The sequence below is a fragment of the Tenrec ecaudatus genome, chromosome 8 (genome assembly GCF_050624435.1).
Source record: "Tenrec ecaudatus isolate mTenEca1 chromosome 8, mTenEca1.hap1, whole genome shotgun sequence".
NCBI lineage: Eukaryota > Metazoa > Chordata > Mammalia > Afrosoricida > Tenrecidae > Tenrec > Tenrec ecaudatus.
Window position 1 is genome coordinate 53879178 of NC_134537.1, and position 25920 is coordinate 53905097.

General features: G+C 38.7%; 1 protein-coding gene across 1 annotated transcript in view; it reads left to right on the top strand.

Annotated features, from left to right (window-relative positions):
- Positions 1-25920, top strand: part of DCDC2C (doublecortin domain containing 2C) — a 111980-nt gene that overhangs the window by 25464 nt on the left and 60596 nt on the right. Inside the window, exons 2-3 of the mRNA XM_075557177.1 lie at positions 9020-9071; positions 24455-24531. Of these exons, the coding sequence (XP_075413292.1) occupies positions 9020-9071; positions 24455-24531 (129 nt within the window). The remainder of the gene's footprint in view (positions 1-9019; positions 9072-24454; positions 24532-25920) is intronic.

The window sequence follows — 25920 nt, forward strand, 5'->3', positions numbered from 1 at the left end:
TATGGCCACTCACACCACTGGTCCTGAAGGGATCATCCTCCCTGGATTCCCTGTGTTTCCAGTTCCTATCTGTACCAGTGTACAGGGATGAACAGATCTTTAAAAAAATTATCATTTTATTGGGGGCTCATACAGTTCTTATCACTATCCATCCATCCATCCATCCATCCATCCATCCATCCATCCATCCATCCATCCATCCATTGTATCAAGCGCATATGTACAGTTGTTGCCATCATCATTCTCAAGACATTTTCCTTCCACTTGAGCCCTTAATATCAGCTGCTCATTTTCCCCTTCTCTCCCCACTCTCCCTATCTTATGAACCCTTCATAATTCATAAATTATTATTATTTTGTCATATGTTACACTGTCTGACGTCTCCCCTGCACTCTTCTCTGCTGTCCATCCCCCGGGGAGGAGGCTATACGTTGATTCTTGTATTAAGTTCCCCTTTCTACCCCACTATCCTTCCACCCTCCAGGCACCGCCACTCTCACCACTGGTCCTGGAGGAGACATCTGTCCTGGATTCCCTGTGTTTCTAGTTGCTATCTGTACCAATGTACATCCTCTGGTCTAGCCAGATTTGTAAGGTAGAATTGGGATCATGATAGTGGGGGGGTGGGGTGGAGGGAGTATTTAAGAACTAGAGGAAAGTTATCTGTTTCATCGTTGCTACCCTGAACTCTGACTACCCTTCAGTAAGGGGGTGTCCGGTTAGCTGCAGATGGACTTTGAGTCTCCACTCTGCACTCACCCATTACCCATGGGCTTTGAGTCTCCACTCTGCGCTCACACATTTACAAAGCTATGATTTTTTGCTCCTTGATGCTTGATACCTGGTCCCTTCAACAGCTCGTGGTCACACAGGCTGGTGTGTTCCTTCCATGTGGGATTTGTTGCTTCTGAACGAGATGGCCACATGCTTATTTTCGAGTCTCCAAGACCCCAGATACTATATCTTTTGATAGCTGGGCACCATCAGCTTTCTTCACCACATTTGCTTATGCACACGTTTGTCTTCATTGATCGTATCAGGAAGGTGGGCATCCATTGATATGATTTTTAGTTCTTTGATGTCTGATATCTGGTCCCTTCTATACCTCGTGGTCAGACAGGCTGGTGTGCTATTTCCATGTGGGCTTTGATACTTCTCAGCTAGATGGCCGCTTGTTTATCTTTAAGACTTTAAGGACACAGATGCTATATCTTTTGATAGCCAGGCACCATCAGCTTTCTTCATAACATTTGTTTATGCAAACACTTTTCTTCAGTAATTGTGTTGGGAAGGTGTGCATCATGGAATGCCAAATTAATAGAACAATGTATTCTTGCATTGAGTAAGTACTTGAGTGGAGGCCCAATGTCCATCTGCTGCCTTAATACTAAACCAATAAATATATGTAAGTAGATCTTGTTTTCCACCCTCCTATATAAATATATTTACATATGTATATGCCAGTATTTAGGCCTCTATAAATACCCTTTGTCATCTACTTCTTTCCTATATTTCCTTTTACTTTCCTCTTGCTCCACTTTCTTGCTCAGCCTCCATTTGGTTTTCAGTAAATTCTCTTGGTTACCTTGCCATTGCTGAATCCCTACCTGGCCTCTCACACCCTCCTTGCCACTGATTTTGGATCACTTATTGCTCCCCTGTCCCTGGGTTGGTCAGCACCACCACCTTACCCCCTCCTCCCCCTCTCCCGTGTCCCCCTAGAACCATTGGTCCCGTTGTTTTCTCCTCCAGACTATTCACCCAGTCTACCTTATCTGGATAAATCTGTAGAGATAATAATACGCACCAAAAATCAATCCATAGCAAGATAGGCGATGGCTGAGAACACAGCGATGACAACAAAAAAAGAAACCAGTTACCCATAGAAGAATAAATTCATTAAAAAAATTTAGAAAGAAAGAAAACCTGTAAATAGATCAAGGTCTGATTTTTGATCACTAGGTGTGCCCTTCAGTCAGGTCCCAAGGGGTACCATGCTTTTGCCCCAGGGTCTGTCCTTTGTATTCCCTCAGGGGATCCCTGCTCTGCTCCCACGGTTGCTCTGCTACACACTTTTAGTGGGTTGTCTCGGTGTCACAGGGTCAGTCTGGTCCAGTCCTGACACTAAGTCTCCAGTGTTGTCCCCGTTATGGCCCTGGGCCATCAGGGGACGGCGTGCCTCATAGTGGGATCGGTCATATTGTCGACTCTGTTCATTAGCTGCTCAGAGCAGGGATATCGTCCTCCAGGCCTGATGGGCCAGGATGTGCTCCACTCTCTCTTCCTCCCCCTTCATTTGCTCCCATTTGCTCTGATCAGTCATACCCCTCTCCCTAGCTGCAGCTTCAGTGCCATACTCTCAAGTAAATTCTTCTGGGGTGAGAGGTGGTTGTCCACGTAGCTGGTATTGGGGCTGAGCTCTCAGGCCCCTCCACTGGCTCCCCACTCCTTGCTGGCGCACTGCATTCATCTGGCACTGGCTTTATATCTGGTCGTCCTTTCCCTGTGGAGACACAAAAAATACCCTCCCCTTGGGTGGGTCAGTGCCCTATTCCCCCACCACACATCTTTCTTTTTTTTTTTCTTTCCCCTTTGTTCATTCCATCGCCTTTTTAGTTGGCTACCATATGTATTCCTGGATTTGGTCTGGTCCCTGCCATACTACCTGGACCTCACCCCTGGAGTGTTGTATACAGTAGCTTTTTCCTTGTGTCCCTTTTGCACTTACCTTTCTGTTCTCATATATATATATATATATATATATATATATATATATATATATATATATATATATATATATATATATATAAAACTTACCTCTGTGGACTCATGTTATATTTGTCCTTTTATGCTTGGCTTACTTCAGTAAGCATAACTTCCTCCAGTTCTTCCCATGTGACGATATGCTTCATGTGTTCATCACTGTGTTTTAGGGATGGATAGTACTCCATTGTATGTATGTACCACAGTTTTTTAATCCATTTATCTGTTGATGGGAATTTGGGTTGTTTCCAACTCCTTGCAATTGTGAACATTGGAGCACAGATGTCTGACCGTGGTTTGTTTCTTGCCTCTTCTGGGTATATGCCCAGTAGGTGGATTGCTGGGTCGTCTGGTAACTCAATTTCCATCTGTTTGAGAAATCACCAAGTCGATTTCCATAGTGGCTGTACATACCTACTGGTACACCAGCAGTGGATGAGAGTTCCTATCTCACCACATCCCCTCCAACATTTGTTGCTCTCTGGTTTTTTGAAATGGGCTATCTTTGAGGGTGTTAGGTGGTATCTCAAAATTGTTTTGATTTGAATTTCTCTTATGGCTAATGATCGGGAACATTTTCTCATGTTTATTGGTCATTCGGATTTCAGATTCTGTGAAACTCCTCTTCAGGTCCTTTGCCCACCTCCTCAGTGGGCAGTTAGTTTTTCTCTTATTGTAAGTTTTCAAAGTATTGTAGATTTTAGTAATAATGTCTTTGTCTGATGTGTCATGCTAAAGAGTTTTTCCCAGTTGGTGGGCTCTCTTATTACTCCCTTGGTGAATTCTTTCAATGTTCACAGGCATCTTATCTTCACTATATTCCACTTGTCTATTTGTGACTCCTCTGTATTTGTATCCTTCCCTATTTCTGATAGCCTACATGTATTCCCTGTGCCAAGGTTTTCAGGTTTGTCCCAATTCCCTCATTAATGGCCCTAATTGTTTGGGGTTTTATCTGAAGGTCTGTGATCCACCTTGAGTTTATTCTTGTGCATGGAGTGAGGTAAGAGTCTTGCTTCATTTTATTTTTTCAGGTAGATATCCATTTTTCCAGCACCATTTTTTGAAGGTGGCATCTGCTTCCCATTTAATATTTTTGGGTCCTTTGCCTGTATGCTGCTGTTTTTTGTTTCTGGGTCTTCAGTTCTTTTCTATTGGTCTGAATAGCTGTCATTATGCCAGTACCACACTGTTCTGACTACTGTGGCCATATAGTACGTGCTAAAATCAGGTAGAGCAAGCCCTCCTACTGTGTCCTTCTTCTTGAGGAGTTCTCTGCTAATTCTGGGCTTCTTCCTTCTTCATATGAAATTGTAATCTGTTTTTCCAATTATTTGAAGAATGTATTCCTATCAGGATAGCATTGAACTTATATAGTGCCTTGGGTAGAACTGACATCTTTTCTACATTCAGTCTGCCAATCAACGAGCATGGGATATTCTTCCATTTGTGAGGTCACTCTTGATTTCTTCAAGTAGTGTTTTATAATTTTACTCATACAAATCTTTCATTTTTTTAGTCAGGTATATCCCTAGGTATTTCAATTTGTGCTTGGCTATTGTAAAGGGTACTACCTTTTTAAATGGTCTCTTCTGTGGTCTTGTCTGATGTGTAGAGCAGTCCAATAGACTTCTGTTTGTTGATTTTGTATTCTGTCACTCTGCCATATTCCTCCATTGCTTCCAACATTCCGCTTGTGGAGTTTAAGGGATCTTCAATATATAGCATCATATTGTCTGTGAATAAGGATAATTTTGCCTCTTCCTTCCCCAGCTGAATACTTTTAATATCTTTCCTTTGTCTTATGTTGTTAGCTAGGACCTTCAGTATGATGTTAAATAGGAGTGGGGACAAAGGGCAACCTTGTCTTTGCCCCTTTTTCAGTGGAATTGTTTTCATCTTTTCTCTGTAAACTACCACATTAGTTGTTGGTTTTTCATATATGGCCTGTATTATATTGAGGATTTTTCCTTCTATTCCTATCTTCTTATTTGTCTGAAACAGGAATGCATGTTGGATGTTGTCGAATGCTTTTCCACGTCTATCGATATAATCATGTGGTTCTTATCATTTTTCCTGCCAATGTGGTGAATAATGCTGATGGTCTTTCGTATGTTAAACCATCCCTCCATCCCTGGTCTGAATCCCACTTGTTCATGTTGAATTATTTTAAAAATATGCTTTTGTATTCTTTTGGCCAGTATTTTGTTAAGGATTTTTGCATCGATGATCATTAGAGATATTGATTTATAGTTCTCGATTCTTGTGGAATCTTTGCCTGCTTTAGGTATCAAAGTTATACTAGCTTCAGAGAAAGAGTGTGGGAGTTTTCTGTCTTTTTATATGTTCTGGAAGAGTTTGTATAGGATTGGTGTCAGTTCTTCCCTGAATGCTTGGTAGAATTCTCCTGTGAAGCCATCTGGCCCAGGGGATTTTTTTGTTGGTAATCCCTTGATTACGTTGTCTATTGCTTCCATTGCTATGGGTTTATTGAGATTCTTGACATCCATCTGGGATAGTCTAGGTAGGGATTGTGTTTCCACATATTTGTCCCTGTCTTCCAAATTGTTGAATTCGCTATAATATAGACCTTCTTAGTACTGCGTAATTATCCTTTGATTTCATTAGGGTCCGTTGCAATGTCCCCTGTTTCATCTCTCATCCTTGCAAATGTTGTTTGTTCCTTCCTTTCTTTGGTTAGGTTTGCCCGAGGTCTATCAATTCTGTTAATTCTTTCAAAGAACCAACTTTTAGCGGCATTAATTTTCCCATAGTTTTCTTGTTTTCCCTCTCCCATATCTTGGCTCTGATTTTTATTATATCTATCCTCTTGCTATTAGTGAGGTTGTTCTGTTGACTCTGCTCTAATTGGTGTAAGTTTTGTGTCACTATATCATCCACGAGTCTCTCTTCTTTTTTAATGTGTGCATTTATTGCTATCAGCCTTCCTCTGCTAAATGCCTTTGCTGTATCCCACAGGTTTTGGCACGTCGTATTTTCATTCTCATTGGTTTCTAGACGTTTCCTGATTTCATCTCTGATCTGGGGAAATACCCACTCCATTTGCAATAGGAAATTGTTCATCCTCCAATTGTTTACCATTGTTTTCTTTATTGTCCTAATGTTAATTTCCAGCTTTATGGCACAATGATTGGAGAGCGGTGTCTGTATAACCTCTGTGTGCTTGAAATCACTCACATTCAAATTGTGTCCCAGCATGTGGTCTGTTTTTAAATATGTGCCTTGTGGTGTTGAAAATAATGTAAATTTTTTGTATGTGGGTGGAAACCTCTGAAAGTATCTATCAAGTCAAGTCGTCCAATTGTGGTATTTACATCTGTAGCCTCCTTGTTGAATTTCTTTCCCAGTGTCTGTCTTTTTCAGAGAGTGGTACATTAAAGTCACCAACTATAATTGTTGAGCCCATCATTAGGTTCATGATTTCTTCCGACATTGTCTTTTGTTTCTCCTTCTTCGTTGAAGCTGTTAGAACTGGTTGTGGTTTATGTGCTGTTTCAGAGGAGCCTGGAGCCATCTTCCTGAGTCAATGAACCCTGGGCTCTCTCTTAGGGTGTTCATATGAGTGTTTCAATGAACTACCTGCTGGTAGCTGTTCTGAGGGGTCAGGCTATTGCTATATCTTCCTATAGTTTCACTCTTATCCTAGCCATCTAGTATTCCGTTACTTGGAATGTGTGTTGGATATTCCTCTCATGTGACACTGGTCAGGTTGTTGTGGGTCCACGAGGCTGTCACTTCCCTGGTTGATCTCTAAGTAGGCTTCACAGTTCTTGGAGCACCTCGGCTGGCCTGTGGTGTTTTCTCTGCAACTGTAGTGCTGAGGTTGTGCGGGTATACCTTCCTTGGTGTAGAGCTCTGTAGCTTGAAGGGGAATTACCGTAGACAGAGAGATCGCCTTGGAGGTTGGGTAGATGTTCCCAGAGTTGCGTGGATCCCCACAAGTGGTGGTCAGGCATTTCCCCCAGTCACTTGTAGGACCTTAGGATTTAGGCTGGGGATATCACCACTTTTTGTAGGGAAGAACCCCCTGCTGCTTGTTGTGTGGAAGGGGACCGGTGTGAATTGTCCAAGCCAATAAATGTGGGTGGGAGCTTCTCCAGTTTGGACTTCAGGGTTTCCCAGGCAGAGGGGAGTGACCTGGAGGCCGCTAGTGGCTTGTAACAGGAAAGAGAGTGATAGGTGATAGGTGAGGAAAAAGAGAGAAAGGGGACTACAGACTGGATCAGTAATGCCAAGCAAACTGACAACCACTCACATGCACACAACTAAAATGCACAGATTAAAAAAAAGTGAAAACAGCAAAAAAGAAAAGAAAACTAAAAAGGAGAATTAAATCTGCTGAGGCTGTGGTAGAAAATAGAGAAGAGCTAGAAGAGGAGAAAAGAAGAAAATGTGAAAGAAGAACACATGAGAGAAAAAAGAGAGTAGAGAAAAGGAAGGAGGAGAGGGAATTTTAAAAATAGTTAAAGAAATAGCTGACCCTGTGCTCTGCTGTGTGCAGCACTGTCTTCGGGGTCAGTCTGCCTTCTGGGACAGTAGGGCAGTGTAGGGTCTGGGAACCAGCAGTAGAATGTGAAAGGAATGAGAGGGAGCAGAGAGAATCCTACAGAGAGAGAAGCAAAGATAACAGACAGAAGGAGGAAAGAAAAAAGAGAGACTAAAGAGAAATGGGAAAAAGCCCAACTGTGTTTATTAATATTGGCTGTGATGGTAAATAGGGAGGAGAGAGAGAAGGCAGAATTAAAGAATAAAGAGATAGCTAATCCCTGATTGCTTGGATTTGGGACCAGAGGGGTTTAGACCCTGCCCTACAATGGCAGGTTGGTGTGCCCCTTCAATGCTGGGACTCAGAGGTCCTGGGCAGAATTGCCCTTGATGACGAGATCACCTTAGAGGTCTGACAGAGGTTTCCTCATCAGCACAGCATGGTGTAGGTGTTTGTCCCAGCTGCCTTGTGTGGTGTACAGCACTCCCACGGAGGGCAGGCTGGAGTTTCTCCTGCTCTTTGGGTTGATTTGCCCTAAGCTGAGGGTAGTGACCTGGAAGCCAATAGTGGCATATGATAGGAGAGAGTGGGAGAGAATAGGAGAAAGAGAGAAAAAGGAAAAAAAAAGAGGGAAAAAGAAAAAAAGAGGAAAAAAACCCAATACGTCCCTCAGCTGATTGAAACTGATTGTGGTGGGAAAGATAGAAGGGCTTGTGAATAGAAAGAGAAGAAATAGAGAAGTAGGTAAGGAGATAACTGAGATTTGATCACATGTCTGTGAGGCTGGGGAATTCCAACTCTTCCTCAAGGTAGTGTACCTATTTGATGTAGGGTTCCACAGATCCTGTGTGAGATTACTTCAAAGGCAAGATTGCACCAGTGGTCAGGCATCAATTGAGTGCTGGTGTTCCATGGTGTACCTGCCTTGTGCTGTATGTAGCACTGCTGCAGGAGTGGAGGAGAGGAACTGGGGTGTTTCCTCAGCCCCGTCTAGGGATCCAGGACAGGCAGGGTCTCCTCATCTATGTGTAGAATCACTGAGAGGGAAGCTGGGCTTATTGTCCTATCTAGTCTGCTGGTGCTTACTAGATCAGAAGATTTTATTTTTACCCCCATGGCCAGCTAGAATCAAATCAAATGAAATTCTCTCCCTCACTCACTGGGCTGCAGCTCCTTGCTGTTTGAAGCTGACTCTTGCTACAGTGAGTCTTTGTTATGCAAAAAGCTGCCAGGCCCAGTGGCTGAGTTCTGGCGTTCCTTAGCTAGGTTTCTTCTTATGCTGATTTATGTTAAGGGACTCCCGCCTATTTGCTCCTTGGAGCTGAGCAACCAGACTTTGGTTTGAGTTTAAACCAATAATATATATTTCACCCTTTTTTAAAATTATGATTGTGATGTGCTCTGATTTGGGGGCTGTCAGGCTCCCAATTTTCTGGTCTGGCAGCAGGAGTTCCAGACGGATGAGTCCTATCAGGTCACGATTTCCCCCCAACTTCTACAAACACTTTAGAAGAGCTGTATTAAATGTGTACTTCATTTAGTAAGTTGATAAGGGGGATGGGTCATTTAGTTAGTTGATAAGCGGGCGATGGGTGTATTTTGATTTACATTCTAGCATTTACAGTGCTTTTAATTTTACTTTTTAATTTCTGCGGGCTCGTATATTAATGCTGTAAAGAAGTCATCTGTAAAGAGGGCTGAACGTTCTTTTGGAAACTTCTAATATATACTCCTTTTTTTCCTTTGCAGTTATTTTCACATAGTTCCCAGAAGACCTGGCAAGATGAGGAAACTCAAGGAAGTAAGTGTTCACCACTAACTACAAAGGATGGGCTAAAAGTGTCAGTTTGGTAAAAATGTAAATGTCAGTATTGAATAATTGAAATTTTACAAAACAGCATTTAGTTGGGAATGCTATCAAAGTCAGAATTCACTGTGCATGCTTGTCACACTTGTCAAAGCATTTGAGTAAAGAAATTGATGACGTTGGTAAAAATGTTCTAAGATGATTGGTAGAGAGATAGTCACCTTTCAGAGGCAATGTGTAATTATTCATTAAATTTTTTAACATTCTCTTTGGGGTTTTTTAAAAGACAGGTGTCAGGAAAAGTTATTTTAAGTTATGCAATGTTGAAGCTAATTATAACACTAAATTTAAGGTCTACCTCAAGTTCTCAACATTTTTGCCTTGATAGACACTTGAAAAGTCTACTTGATAGTCCCGTCCATCACCCAATTCACATCCTTGAATATTACAAAAAATATTTATTTAAAGTGTAGGTTAAAAAATTAATTGTTATTTTTAAAGCATTAAAAGTCCCTAGGGCTTAAGTGAGATATCATGCTGATATTCAGAATTTAGCATGGGTTTTTACTTTAAAACGTTATTTTGTGGTATATTACAAAGATAAGAATTTTTGAGGATATCTACTTTTCTAAGTAGTAGTTTTGCTGGTCTTAAATTTTCTTGTCCTGAAAATGAAGGGTATACAATCTTGACTTCAAAGGAATATTGTAAGGATTAAATTGTGGTAAGGATGAAATTGTATATGTATATATACACATGTACAATTAAATTTTAAAATGGGGCTTTAAAAAGTTTGTGAAAAAATTCCACCATTACCTTTTAATTCTACCTGCTCATGAACTCTTTGAAGCTTCCTTGTAAATAATATGCTTCATCCACACTTCCGTCAAGTTGCTTCTGGCTCATAGCCACCCTATAGGAGAGGATAGAACTCCCCCTGTGAGTCTCTGAGACTGTGACTCTTTATGGAGTTGAAAATTGATTCTTTCTCCCAAGTTTGTGCTAATACATATATAATTAATAAAAGTAAAAGATTATAATATAAACCATATATATGAAAAATGTACTAGCACTAGATAAATGTTGGCTTTCTGTGTACTTGCATTACCATCCTGGAGTCCAATCAAGAAGGATCTAGTTGCCCCAGCATTAATAACAAATTTATTACTTACCCATCTTAAATTACAATTTGTCAGCAAATTTCCAATTCTGGAAAGAATTTCCAGAAATCATTGAATTTTAGAATTACCCTACAAAAAAGAGTAGACAAATTATATATGATTTTTATAAAAATCCAGATAACTGAACTACCTATCTCCAGTTGAGGCTGGGAGTGAGATTAAGTATTAATTCTGAAAAATGAGAGTTATCCCTTGATAATTGTGAAAGGTCTATTCTGTTTTCCCATTGCATATTTCAGTGACTCAAGAATTGAGATGTAATTATAGAGTAATATTTAGCATCTTAGGCCTAAAAGGAAATATCCTTAATTTTGGTTTAGGAAGCTTTAATCCAGATGGAATAAATGACCTGCCTAATGGCAGGAAATATGTTAGAATTTGTGTACTTTTGTCCTAGACATAATTTGTTACATTATGCCTCAATAATTGTATTTTAAAGCACACATTTCAGGACTTAAACACGGATATGAGCTTTGTCAGTTCTTTAGACCCAAATGCTACATTTTATTCAAAGTAGTGAGTATGCATGCATCTTAAATTTAGACCCACTGCCAAATTCACTGCCATCAGTAGAGTCTGAGTCTACTCATAAAGCCGTTCTGAGACTGAAAGTCTTCATGGAAACAGACAGCCTTGTCTTTATGCTTTGTATTGGTTGGTGGGTTTGAAACTCTGACATTGTGGTTAGTAGCCCAATGCTTATCCCAGAGGATCACCAGATTTTAATTGCTCATTTCATTAAATCCTGAAAATAATTTCAGATAATACTCAAAGATCTAATCACAGTATAAAGTACCATTCAATCCTTCCTTTATTGATGGACATTCAGGTTATCCCCAGGTTTGTGGTGGGGGAAGGAGGAGTGCTATTAGAAAACTAAGCAGAATAAATTATAAGCTTTTGTCAAATTAAAATTCATTATATCAGGGATTTACTAAATTATTTAGTGATATGGCGACACATAGTAAGGTATCTATTTTTGTTAGACACTGTTGACTTGGCTTTCAATTGATGGTGAGTCCATGTGGCAGAGTAGGACTGCCCCAGGGATTTCTAGGCTTTTTGTGGGATCAGATCACTAGTGTTTTCTCACTCAAATCGTTGGGTGTGTTTTAACTGCCATCTTTTCAGGTACCAGCTGAGGGCTCGACCATTGTGCCACCACATATCTACCTAGATGTAAATTAATTTTTTCACAGAACATTTTAGTAAGCATATATATGATTATTATATTACATTGTACTGTTTTGATTTTATATTATTTGTATTTAATTTATCATGACATATTGTAATTATATAGACCATACAATTATAATAAATTATAATTATTAGAATATTTTATAATTTAATCACAATATGTTCAATTATATGATTTATATTTAAACATATTTATATTATATTATATATTGAATTATAATATATATGTTGTAAACCAGATTTGACTTGAAGGCAGTGAATGAGAGAGTGATTGCCTATTGTTGTGGAGTCCATTATGATTTATAGGAACCCTGTACCATACAGAGGCGAACTGATCTTGGTTCCAGGAGGACATCTTCATGCAAGCAGACAGCCACATCTTCCTCCTCAGAGCTACTTAGTGAGCTTGAACCACTGAGCTACCAGACCTCCTTTAAAATTAATTCGATACCATTGGGCTGCTAACCACAAGGCTGGTGGTTCCAGCCCTCTAGCTGCTCTTCAGGAAAAAAAGATGCAGCTGTCATTCATATAAAGATTTATAGTCTCAGAAACCCGAAGGAGCAATACTACTGGAGATAGGCTCACTCTAAGTCAGAATCTGCTTGATGGAAATGGGATTTTTGATTTACGTATACTTCAGACATACTTTCCAGTTCTTTTCTTTATAATTCTAGAAACCAATGATCTCACCTTAACTATGTCTTTCTATTGATCCTATATTCTGATCCTGTTATTCCAGTGGGCCTGTTCCTAAATTTCTTGGTCAGAACTACAATTTGAATGCAACAATTGCTATTCTGTCTTCCCTCCTGCCTACCCTATTGTCCACCTTTCGAATGCTTATGAAGTGATTGGGAAGGTCATGGAGTCTCAGTCCAGTGCACCTTAGTCATCAAAGGGACATTTTTTCTCTTTCAAATTTTAAAAAGATCTTTTACAGTCAATGAGGTGTACTACAGTAAGAATAGAATGTTCATATTGTAGAATAATAAGTACTGCATAATACATTAAAAAGATATTTTATTATAGATTTTCTCAAATGTCATCTGATTTCTTATGCACTCTGTTCATAGATGTTGATTGTTGGTCCAACTAGTATGAAATCATTGGAAATTTTAATTTATTCCTCATTTATTATGATAGTGTTAACTGGTCTAGTTGTTAAGAATTTCCTTTTCTTCAACTTCAGATATAATTTACACTGAAAACTGAAGTTTTAGACCTTCATCAGTAGTGCTTCAACTTGTCTTTATTTTTGGCAAGCAAGGGGATTGCATCATCTGCAGTTTAACAATAAGTCCTCCTTTATTCCCAATGCTTCATTTTTCTTTATATAGGCCAAATCCTTAGATTCTGTTGAACATACAGATTGAATAAGTGTGAAAGTTTATAATCCTTTCATACATGTCATACCCTTCCACTTTTGAACACTGCAGAATGGGACCCCTCAATAGCCCTCTGTTTTATTAGTACAACTGCTTTAATTTTGTGTGAATGATTCACATGAGCATAATGAAGTGATTTGGAATTTCCATTCCTCATAATATTTCCATAATTTCTGATAATCCACTCTCATTATTGTTTTTCTGTAATTGATAATGCACAGGAAAGCATCTTTTTAGTATTCCTACTCCTTTAGACTAAGATTAATTCAACATGAACAATGATGCCATTTGTTTCACATTTTCTTCTGAATCTGCTTTGAAATCCTGCATGTTCCCTGTTGATGTATGGCTGCGGTAGATTTTGAATTATTGATGCATCAGGATGGTGATGCCAACAAAGATAGTTAATACACTGTGCACTGCCAGAAGAACGAACAAATCAGTCTTAAAAAAAAAGCAACCAGAATCCTCATTAGAATCCCGGACAGTGAGAATTACTTTCTAGTTTATTAAGGTGGAATGTTAAGGTATTGAGTTGAGACGTGCTTTCTTTTCTGTAACTCTCAAAGCAGAGAATACCAGAAAGATGTTTACTTGTGTTTTATTGACTGTGCCACGGCATTTGCCTGTGTGGATCCTAACAAACTATGGATAACCTTGAGAAGAATGGGAATTCTAGAACACTTAATTGTTCTCTAAAGGCAGTTGTGAAAAAAGAACAAGGGTACTGCACGGTTTAAGATACAGAACGGTGTGTGACAGCATGGTATCCTCTCACCATTCTTGCACAATCTGTATGCCGAGTCATCAGAGCAGCTGGACTGTATGAGGAAGAATGTGGCCTCAGGATTGGAGGAAGGCTTATTAACAACATGAAATACTCATATGACAAGCTTTGTAAAGAAGACCCAAATCCTCACAACTGGACCAATAGGGAAAACCAGGATAAATGCTGCATAAACCTCTTTAGAGTATTGAAAAAACAAGCATGTTACTTTGAGGACTAAGGTGTGCCTAATCATGGTACACCCAATTGCCTCATCTGTATGTGAAAGTTGGACATTGAATAAGGAAGAACAAAGAAGAATCAATGCATTTGAATGATGGTGAAGAATATTGAACGTAGTATTGAGTGCCAAAAGGCCAAATAAAGCTGTCTTTTAGGAAGTAGGATCAGAGTGCTCCTGGAGAAGGACATCTTACTTGATAAAGTGGAGGGCCATTGAAAAAGAAGTCTATCAAAAAGATGGATTGTTGTGGCTGCAACCATAGGCTCAGGCATAGGAACAATTTGGAGGAAAGCACAGGACTGGGCAGTGTTTCGTTCTGTTGCACATAAGTTGCTGTAGGTCAAATTGGATTTGAAGGCACTTAACAAAAGCTTCACTTCTAATATAAGACTTTAGTGCTAGGTGTATCATCCCTACAGGGGCCCAATAAGACAGAGAAGAACAGCTCCATGACTGTATGGGCGCAGAACGTCTCACCTTTCTTCTGAGGAAGAGCTGGTGGTTTGTGTTTAATAGCCCAACATAAGCCAGTGCCAGTAGGGCTCCTCTTCCAAAAATTGGAATCTATAAACAGGGTCTACTTACCATTTTTGAAATGTTGGATTGTTGTTTTCATCCAGTTCAAAACACTTAAAACATTTTTTCTTTCAAAAAAATTAAATTGATTTATTTTAAAATGATTTCACCAACGTATGATTCATGCACTTTAAAATTTATAAAAAGTCTATTAATTATTTTGACATGTGCTATTTAATTTGAAGATATTTAGATATTTTTCAGATATTCTGTTACTGAATTCTAATATCATGCCATGGTGAAAAAAAAACCTAACCTTATAGTTTGCATGAATTGAATTCATTTAAATTTACAGAGACCCATTTTGTAGCCTAATTTCAAAATGTATTACCAGAAATAAAGTACATTTCATAGTGATAAATGTGTCAATAAATCAAGTGGCCATAATCATTCTAAATATTTACATATTGAATAACAATCTTCAAAACACATGAAGTGAAAGCTGACAGAATTTTGAGACAAACATATGAACCTAAAACAATAGTGAACATTTTCACTATTGCTTTCTAAAAGAGTAAACCATTTTTTTAAAACAAAAAACAATACCTTTGATAGAAAGAGTAAACAGAAAGGATATAGAAGATAGGTTTAATATTATCTTGAAAATTGATTCTTTACCATTGCAATGGAATATATACTAAGTCATGTCATGTTTTAGGCTCTTTTTGCTTTCTACATCCTCATTTCACCTCAATTCTCTTTGTAGACTGGGCTCCTTTTCTGGACTGGTCATAGAAGTTGTTTATCATAACTTGCCCCCCATGATCAGATGAAATCTAGAAAAAGTTTCACTATTCTCTTTGAATCAAGTCATGCAGGTTGTTTCTGTTGTTAGGTGCTGTTGAGTCAGTTGTGACCAGAGTGACCCCGTGTACAACAGACAAAAACCTTCACTGCGTCATCTTGTGGGCTTGTTCTTATGTTTGAACCGATTGGTGAAGCCACTGTGAAAATACATTGTATGTCCATCCATCTTGTCAAGGGCTTCCTCTTGTTCACTGCCCCTCTACTTTACCAAGCATGACGTCCTTCTCCAGGGACTGGCCTCTCCTGTCAGCATGTGCAGAGAGAGGAAGATAACATTTTGATTATCCTTGCTGCCAAGGAGCACTCTGTCTGTACTTCTTCCACAGCAGTACGTTCTCTTGGCATCCATAGTACTTTCAATATTCTTTGTCAGCACCATGATTCACATACATCATTCCTTCTTTGGCCTTTTTTATTCAATGCCCATTTTCACATGCATTTGAGATAATTGAAAATGCTCTGACCCAGCTTTAGAGAGGAGAAAAAAATAATAATTTACATTCATGATTGATTTTTTCAAGGTATGCAAAATATTAACCCTCAAATAATGTCCTTGATTTCAACACTTTAAAAGAGTCTTGTCCATCAGGTTTACCGAATACAAGGCATCATTTAATCTCTTGATTGCTACTTCTGTGATCATTGACTGTGGATCCTAGCAAGTTGAAATCCCTGAAAACTCCAATCTCTTCTCCATTTCTCATAATGTTATCTATTGATCCAGTTATGAAGATTTTGGTTTCTTGGTTATGGTCAAATTAATTTAATTTTTTTTCAGTTAACTTTGATAACATTTATACTATTTAAAACTGTACTCTTTTACGTCTTTTCTTTTTCCTCAATTTGCCACCACATTAATCTTATTCTCTCTTCTTCCTTTTCAATTATTTTATTCATACTGGCTATTATTAGAGACTATTCAGTTAATGTAAGTGATTAGCAAGAAGCCTATTGAAGTGGTTAGTCTCATTTGCTACTATTCTCCTTTTATGAAAGGAGTTATTGAAATATGTCCTTTGAGTATTGAGCTCACTCCAAGATTAATTCTTGGTTGACTAATTACTTTGCATATGTGTACTCTCTGCTGGTTGAGAGGCATAATATTGGTGAGGCTGTGATGATGATGAGGAGGAGGCAAGAGGGGGAGAAACTTAAATACACTGGATGTCAAAATACTTTGGAGAAGTAGATAAAACACCCTTTGATATATAGAAACAATCAAAAATAGGATTTGTAATATAAAAATTGCAATTGCATTGCTAATCAAGAAGAACAATGTTATGGAAAACACCATTGCCTGAGAATTAAGAGCACTTGTTTTTAGTTGACTCTGGTACTTCTTTGCTGATTGTAAGTGAAACACTAGTTGCCTCAGTTTTCTTGACAGAAGCATGAGAACCTTTGGTTTGGATGATCCCAAACTCCTAAGTTCTAGCAACTGCAATTCATGCCCTAGTAATTACTCAACTTAGGCACCACCTTAAAGAACAGACAGATGACAGGTATCTCAGGGAGGGCAACATAGGACTGACTGGGGCAAGTAGATGCTACCTGCTTCTTTCCTTACTTTGCAGAGGAGAAAAAAAGAATAATTTACATTCATGATAGATCATTCCAAGGTAAATAACATCAATTAAGTATACCATAAAAGCTCAGTTATAATTCTTTTTCCATGAGAAGTATTACAAATATTTCCCAAATGTTGAAAAAACAAACAAACAAACCACCTAATTTTGACCATAATCAAGAATGAGGAGCCTCCCATTCTCTAATCATGCTTCAGCCCTGCTTCCAGCAGGGGTCTTCAGTGCAGTATAATACTATTGTTGGGCTTCGCCCAGACCTGCTGCATTTGCATAGGGAATGGTACACAGATGGGTGAAGGGTGGCTTCTCATATGCCTGCCTCTTTTCCCTTCCTTGCATCACTGCCCTAAAATGAAAAATTCTCAAGACTCATAGAAAAACTTTTTATATTTTTGGAGAAAGGAGAGAGGAATATTGGATTTTTCATTGTTAGCAAATCCTCATTTTGCTGACAGCACCACAGCATAGGAAGCAGTTTTCGAGCCGACCCAGTGCAATCTCCTGGCTTTCAGAAGGAAACAATACAGACAGATACTGCTCTTTGGTGTGCCACCTTGGCGATTGACTATTGCTTTGTGATTTAGTAATTAAAATGTTTAGGTTCAACATCTCCTGTTAAGTTACTTAGTGAAGCCACTCTCTTCTAATTCACCTTTCATAGCATTGATAAGCTTGATAAACTCTATTGGCTCACTCTGACATTCTCCCCTTCAGGTACTTACATGGTGAGGTCGTTCTTGATAATTAAATAGTCTTGAGTCTTTTTTGTTTGTTTGCATAGAAAAAGCTATGACAATGTTGATGGTAGGCAGTTATAAACAGCATGATGACATGGCAAAAGTAGGAATTTTGTAGCCTAAGACCACCAATGCCACTTCTACCACCACCATCATCACCACCACCACCACCACCATCACCACCACCACCACCACCTCCACCACCACCATCACCACCACTACCTCACCACCACCACCACCATCACCACCACCACCTCCACCACCACCACCACCACCACCACCACCACCACCAACACCATCACCACTATCACCACCACCACCACCACCACCAAAAGCAACAATTATTTACAGTTGAGCTCTTAATATATTTCTGGCATCTTGTGAAGCACTTTGCATGCATTATCTAATTTGTGTTACTCATATGGAAAGCAGTGACACATGTGTTCATGTATTTCTGTTATCTGCATTGTATGCATGAAGAAACTGGTTTAGGGATGTTGAACTACCTCACCTTTATTACACAGCTAGTAAAGAAGCAGAGTCAGTTCAGGAATCATGGCTAATTCAAAGCACAGATGGTGCTAATGTAGGTTCAAATCGATATTTTGCTAACAACTCCAAATTTATATATATACATATATATATTCTTGACATTCATGTTATTATGCAAGGGAAAATTACTTAATGCTCTGATTCTTTGTTATCTGACTACTTTGCCTATTATTTTGAGGATTTGATATCAAAGTATTCTAATTTGAAAAGTCTAGTGCTTCATTATATAGAAGGCATTCAATAAATGAGAGCTGTTACTTTGGGAAATAAACCTATGATAATACTTGAGTGTCTTCAATTATTCTTTTAGATTTGTTTTAATTAGCTTGGGCTATTGGATAAAGACATCTAGAGCTCGTTGAGTCTTTCAGCCTTTCAGTGCTGATGAGTGACATGAGTCTGGTTCTGGCAAGTGTTAATGAAGTTGTCATCATCATTAGATAATGTCATAAAACCAGATGAGCTTAATACTTCTTAGTAGATTATTATTTGGAGTACAAGGAAAAAAATTCAGAGTCCTGTATTTAATTGCTTGAGTTATTTAATTAGGCAGATGATATCAGGGCTAATGAATCATTAACACATCAAAAGAGCAATTAGCTCATTGTATCCATAATTTTATGCAATCAAGCAGATAGCTGTTTCTAGGGTGCCTGTACTTTCACAGAAGTTTGCAAAGGATAATTTCAGTTGCTTTTTTTTCACTTTAAATATTATTTTAAGTTGTATGTTGGTTAAGCTTTCATGGAGTTTTATAATCTACCAATTTCAAAAATAAAAGAAACAATATTTTGTTTTCCTTGGCTGCCTCTTACACAATTGCAAAATGACTGATTCTGTAGGATCGTTTCTGATAAGAAGTCCGCTTCCATCTTTCATTTGAAGAATCATCTGCCTTCATGCATAAGTAGGGAAACAAGCAAGTGGTCATCCGTGAATCTGGGATTTACAGCCCTCACAAGTTTCAGACTGGAAAGGGGAGATTCCAATCTAGTTTCAGACTCTTGGACTTTCCTTTCAGGAGATAAATCCAGTGTCTAGGAATCACATTGAACTATACCATCTGTCATCAGCTACCCATCATCATCTATTAATCCTGAGAATGTCCAAATCCAAGTCCACTTGATTTTGGGGGGTGGCTCTGCAGCAGATGTTACCCAGGTTTCACAGTGCCGCACCTGTCCTGGCATGCAGGCTACTAAAGAACCAGGCCTTCTTCCCTCGGTGGATTCCATTGTCAACCAGCCCGCCAGATGCGAAAGAGAGCCAGTTGCTTTATTTTTAAAGTAGCTCTGTAAATTCACTCAAATGTTTCATTCTCAGGATCTTGACTTTTCATTGTTAGTATATAGGTGTATATAATTTTATATACAGTATGAAAATAGGAAAGAAATGGATATAGCTGGGTGTTACCATAATTTTTAATGATCTGTGATCATTCCTAGAGTTAGTGAGCTGTTTCACTTGCCATAAGTGTTCATTCATGTACCCATTATTTATTCATTCATCATTATTCAAAACAAGTAAATAAACACACAAGAAAATATTATGCAATATTAGTGCTATGAAGAAAATAAATCAAGGTGTGTTGCCTACTCAGGTGACATCTAAATCATCTTATGTCAAGAAGGAGCAAGTCATGCAAAGATCTGGAAGAACATCACAAACACAACAGTTTATGGGACCTGATGTTTATCGAACTGAAACACTCAGAAGGTCCAGCGTTTAGGGAGGAAAGGGAAGACTGGAGAGTGAGGAAAGCAGAGATGTAGACAGATGTCAGCTTGTGTTAGTCTGGGTAAACTAGGGAAATAAATCCACAGAAACTCATATGTATAAGAGAGAGTTTTATATAAAGCGTAAGTGTACATTAAGAAAGCATCCCAACACAATGCTGCCCAAGCCCATAAGTTCAATATTAGCCCATAAGTCCAACACCAATCCACAAAGTCCTCCTCAATCTTACCAAACAACGCAATGACGCTGACTGCAGGAAGAAATCAGAATCAGTGAGCGTGTAAGTATCTCAGCGCTGGCAGGGGTCCCATATATCTGCTCCAGCACCCAGGGCTGCATCGGGGTAGGTCCATGTGACTTCTCCTCTGGGATGTCTTGCAGGAAGTGAGGCTTGCCAGCTGAAGCAGGGAACTGGCTTAGGCAGTTGCACCCTGGTCCAAACCATCAGAAAACAAGAGACCTGAGAACTAGAAAGGTGAAGCTCACTGAGCCATTTATGTCTCTACCCTTCAATTAATCCCACATGTATTTATCAGCCAGGTTGGCACAATAAACCTTAACTATCTCACAGTTCAAATGGACCACATGGATGTAAGGAATGGGGAGGTAAGACTAAGAGATTAGCAGCAGTAGGAAACCAGATTGTGGAGAAAATGAAGGAGGCTTGGGTCAACATTCTAGTAGTAGAGATCTAAGATAGGGTTTGAAGTAGAATTGATAGATACACTGAGAGTTTATATGAAATGGAAGCAAAAGAAGGCTAAAAGATATTTCATGTATGTATTGTCCATATTTGTGCCATTTTCTGAGACAAGGAATACTTAAGGAGGATATGTTGATTGGGAAAATGAACAATTCCATCTTGATTATAAGATTGAGATGTTAAATGATCTTAGTCTCTTTCTTTCTCTCCTGTGTGTTAAGCGTTGCAAATATTTATTGGCTTGGATATTTTCCCTAGGTGATAGGTATTTCAGTTTGTCTTTTATAAAATGTTATATAATTTATTCTCATAAAATCCCTGACAGGAACTATTCTGTAAAGTAACCTATAGTGGTTCCGAGATGAAATAGTGTCTCTAAAGTCACATAGAAAATAAGTGATAGAGTTGAAATTTGAATCCAAGTCTAACCCAAAGAAGTGTGATATTTTCCCATCTACCAAGCTGCTTCCAAGATTTGCTCTGTTTAATCTGAAGCCTTTCACTTACTTTCCCATTGTAACTAATGGTGGTTCAATATTAGAGCCTGTTGCTGAAGGAGACTTCTCAGTATCAGTGCGCGCTCTCTCTCTTTTCTTATTCTTCTTCATCCTGAGCCCGAGTTGAGACGATTCCTCTCTTGTCTCCTTCAGAAGGTCCCGAATAATACATTTCCTCTTCCGCCTTATGTAAACAACCAACCGCAGGAAACCATGAGGTGTCCATAATTTGTTACCTCATCATAGTGTGTGATACCTTTTCTTTCCTCTCCTTATGAACATAGAGAGCACTGTATATGTTATTGCTGAAAAGAAACTTTCAGGTGATGTTTTACTCCACTTGAAATAATTCATAAGAGCTCCAGAAACAACAATAGAGGGTGAAGTGGAATTTTCTCCTTTTTTAAATGTAAATTTTCCTGTAACTTCGGATGAGCTTTCCCCCCTATTAATGTACTGGACATTAGCATTTTCTTCTTCCCTGGGGAACTGTCTAGTTGCCCCTTCCCCAGAACATTTGTATTGATGTGTCTGTCTTTTGTTGTTGTTAGGATCCCTTGCGTCAGTTCCGGCTCATAGAAACCATATGCACAACAGGATGAACCACTGCTGCCCTGTACCATCCTAATCAATGTTATGTTTGAACTCAGTGTTGAAGCCACTATGCCAATCCATCTTGTTGAGGTCTTCCTCTTTTATACTGCCTAATAAGCCTTCCTCAAATCCCGATGCCACATTCTTCTTCATTATTACTGGTTCAGCATTCAGATTATAAAAGAATGGTGAAAGGCTATTACCTTGACACACACCTTTCCTGATTTTAAACCATGCAGTATTCACTTGTTCTGTTTGCCTTTTGATCCATGCACAATATCCCCTGGAGTCCATTGAAGTGTTTTGGAATTCTCATTCTTCTCAAAGCTATCAATAGTTTGTTATGATCCACACAGTTGAATGCCTTTATATACTCAATAAAACACAAGTAAATATCTTTCTGGTATTCTCTGCTTTCAGCCAAGATCTATCTTCAATCAGCAAGGATTTTCCTTGTTCCATATCCTATTCTAAATTCAGCTACATTTCTGGCAGTTGCTGGCCAATGTACTGGTGCAACTGTTGTTGAGTTATCTTCAGTTAAATTGTATTTGCCTATAATAGCAGAGGTATTGTTCTATAACTTGAGCATTCTGTTGGGCCACCTTTCTTTGGAATGGGGACAACTATGGTTCTCTTCCAGTCAGTTGTCTAAGAAGCTGTTTCCAAATTTATTGGCATAGATGAGTGAGTGCTTTCGGTGCTTCATCAACTTGTTGAAACATTTCCATTGGTATTCTGTCAATTCCTCAGGCTTGTTTGGCGAATGCTTCTTGCGAAGCTTGAAATTCCTTTAGTACCATTGGTTCTTGAACATTTACTGCATCTGGAAATGGTTGAATGTCAACTAGCTCTTTTTGGGTGTGCAATGAATACTTTTAGGTACAGCGACTATACATTCTTTCCATCTTTGTTTGAACCTTTCTGCATCATTCAATACTTCAAACACTTCCATGGTCACCCAGAGTGAATAGGCTTCAACAGAGCTTCCAGACTGAGAATACACAACGAAGAAGGAATAGGTAGGTGTCCACTTCAGAGAAATTATCCATTGAAAACCTTATGAATAGCAAAGGAACATTGTCAGGCACTTAATACCTCAAGAATAGAAGCAGAACATGGTCAGAGACAGTACCAGAAGGTGGGACCTTCAGCTGGGAAACGATCAAAGTGAGACTGAGAAGGGACTGCGTTCTCAAAACAGAGGAGACCACAATGATGTGCATGGAGTAAAACCTTGGGATCTTCCTTTGCTGATGAGACATGACTCAAAATGAGAAGAACCAGCCTGAAGCATCTATTAATAATTGGATATTAGAATGTAATGACATGAATCCAGGAGAATTGGAAGTTAAAAAAATTAAATGGAACACATAATGACCTATATCCTAGGTGTTAGTGTGCTGAAATTCATGGGAATTGGCCATTTTGAATCAGGGTAATATGGTTTACTCTGCTGGGAATGACAGATTCAAGAAAATGGCACTACATACTTCATCATAAAGGACAGTTCAAGATATATCTTGGAGTACAGTACTGTCTGTGACGGGATAATAACTAATCTTCCACAAGGAAATCCAGTCAATTAAACCACTACTCAAATGTATGTACCAGCCACTAAAGTTAATGATACAGAAAATGAAGAATTCTGCCAACATCTTCACTGTGAAATTGATCATACATGCAAGTAAGATTTGTAAATAATTTTTGGCAATTGAAATGAAAATGTTGGAAACGAAGAGGAAGGAACAGTAGTTAGAATATATGGTCTTTGTGATAGAAATGAAGCTGAAGATCACATGATAGAATCTTGCAAGACCAATGACTTCCTCATTGCCACAACACAAAAGGTATCCCACAGGCGGCCTTCTCCTGAGGATATACTGAGAAAGCAAGTTGACTGCATTTATGTAAAGTGACGATTGAGAGGCTCAAGATCAGCAGCTATGGAAGCTAAGGGCTGCTCGTGGAGCAGACTATCCATTGTTCATATGCAAGTTCAGGTCGAAGTGAAGAACATCAAACAAGTCCACAAGAGTCCAAATAAAACATTTAGTTTATACAGCATCTTAGGAACCGATTTGACACATTGCACACTAATGACCAAGACCCGATGAGCTGTGGGAGGACACCCGGAACATCTTATACGAAGAAAGCAAACTATCATTAAAAATAGGAAAAAAAGAAAAGATTATGGAGGATGCCAGAAGACACTCTGCAACTCTCTTAATCTTACAGTAGCTAAAACAAATGGAAGTAATGATGAAAGCCCAGAGCCGAACAGAAAACCACAAAGTGTGGCTTGGGAAGAGCAAATAATTACAATGAAATGTGCAATGACCTAGGGTTAGAAAATCACAGAGGAAGAATATACTTAGTATCTTCAACTGAAAGCACAAAAGGAAAAAAATCAAGCCTCAGAAGAAAATATGCCCATGTACTTCGGAAATTCAGTCCTTGAAAACTCTGTGGTGCGTAGTTTTACTTTGATACCTGTGGAACTGCCGTTAGTTGGTTGACTCTCTGGCAATTGGCTGGTTTGGGCACCTCTGTCACTTTCACTTTTTGCTGTGCCAGATGAATTTTTTCCTCCACTGAGAATTCCTGGCCCTTTACTGCAACACCACTATTCAGGGAATTCCTTGGAATCCTATCTGCCTTTCATGTACCCCCATCCTTTTTCTGAATCCTTCCTTATATGTTCTCCGAGTGTCTGCCCTCACCTCCTTTTACTTATGTTTTAGGCCAGGGTATGCTGTGTGTTTTTAAATTTGAACTGAATTATAAGACTTATTTTTTTTTCTTTTTACAGATCAAACCTGTGGTACACTGTGAAATGAATGTACCTTCCCGGTGGCGAACATATAATCGAATATCTCGACATATCAAGTGAGTACAATATTATTAAAACTGAAGGTTAGCATTGCTCCTTGTCTTAGTTTCTTTTTGTTGTCAGGTGCCATTGAATCCAACTCCGAGTATCCTTCTTTACAACAGAGCGAACGCTGTTGGCTCTGTGCCATCTCACAGTCTTTGCTGTGCTTGTGCCACTCACACTGTCATTGTTTTAAACCATCTTTTTAAAAAAGGTTTATTGGGACATAATCAACATATCACACAATTCAATAGTACAATCATATCAAGAATAGTTGAATCATTATCAAAATAAATTTTAGAACATTTTCTTCTTTTTTCTTCTCATTGTTATTAGCTCATTTCCCCCCCAAGAAACCATTAATCTAGTTACTGTCTCTATAGATTTACTTATCCTGGATTTCATGTACAGAAAAATGTACAAAACCAAAAATGAACAACAATAACAAAATAAAACAAACAGAAAACCTCATTCTAAAAAAGAAAGTAGAAAATATTAAAAACTAGAACAACTTTAAAATGGGCCAAAAAGGAGATTAAATGATAAAGTGTTAAATCCTAGCCAAACTATTCATGCTGCCCTCCACTTTCCCATGCTCTCTGCGTGATAGCAGAGTATTCACATCCCTGGTCTGTGGTCAGGGGGGATTCACTGGGGGCTTGATTCATATGTACTTCCCCTTCATGTTTGATCTTAGACTGAACCAAATTTAAAATGGGTCAATGGCAAATAAGAGGTTACACTTTAGCCTAACTCTGTCTACCACAATTGCATTCACGATGCTGTCTGATAACAAGGCCAGTCACATCCTTGACAATGGTCAAAGGGGATTCACCAGAGGCTTAATCCATCTATGGACCCTGCAAATACATTTTGCTCTCCACTGTTATTCACTGACTTTTGTAAACCTGGTGTTCACGATTTAAACTCTGATGCCATTCCCTCCTTCAGATTTGGATTATATTTTTATAATCCTTGGATCACATAATCTGGTGTGCTACTTCCATGTATACTTCACTGATGCCTCACTTACAAGGCTGCTTGTGTGACACTTTTGGCTTTGAAGACTCAACTCCAGATACTATTCTTTCTGATAGCACGGGTACCATCTAGTTTGTTTCAACACTGCTGTAGCACCCATACCTTCAGTGATCTCTTCTTTAGGGTGAGCATCAAGCAGGGCATGTCATAAGAGATCATTGTTCTTAGATTGGGACTAGAATTCAGTGTGATCCCGAAATCTGTTCATATAAATCTATGGTCTATATATGTCTATGGTTCATGTTAGGGACATCATTGTCATTTTATGAAATAATATACAGAAAATTATTAGTCATCTCCCTGGGGCATAAGTTAATTCTATTAATAAATTCATTGATATAGCCAATGACATAGAATTAAAA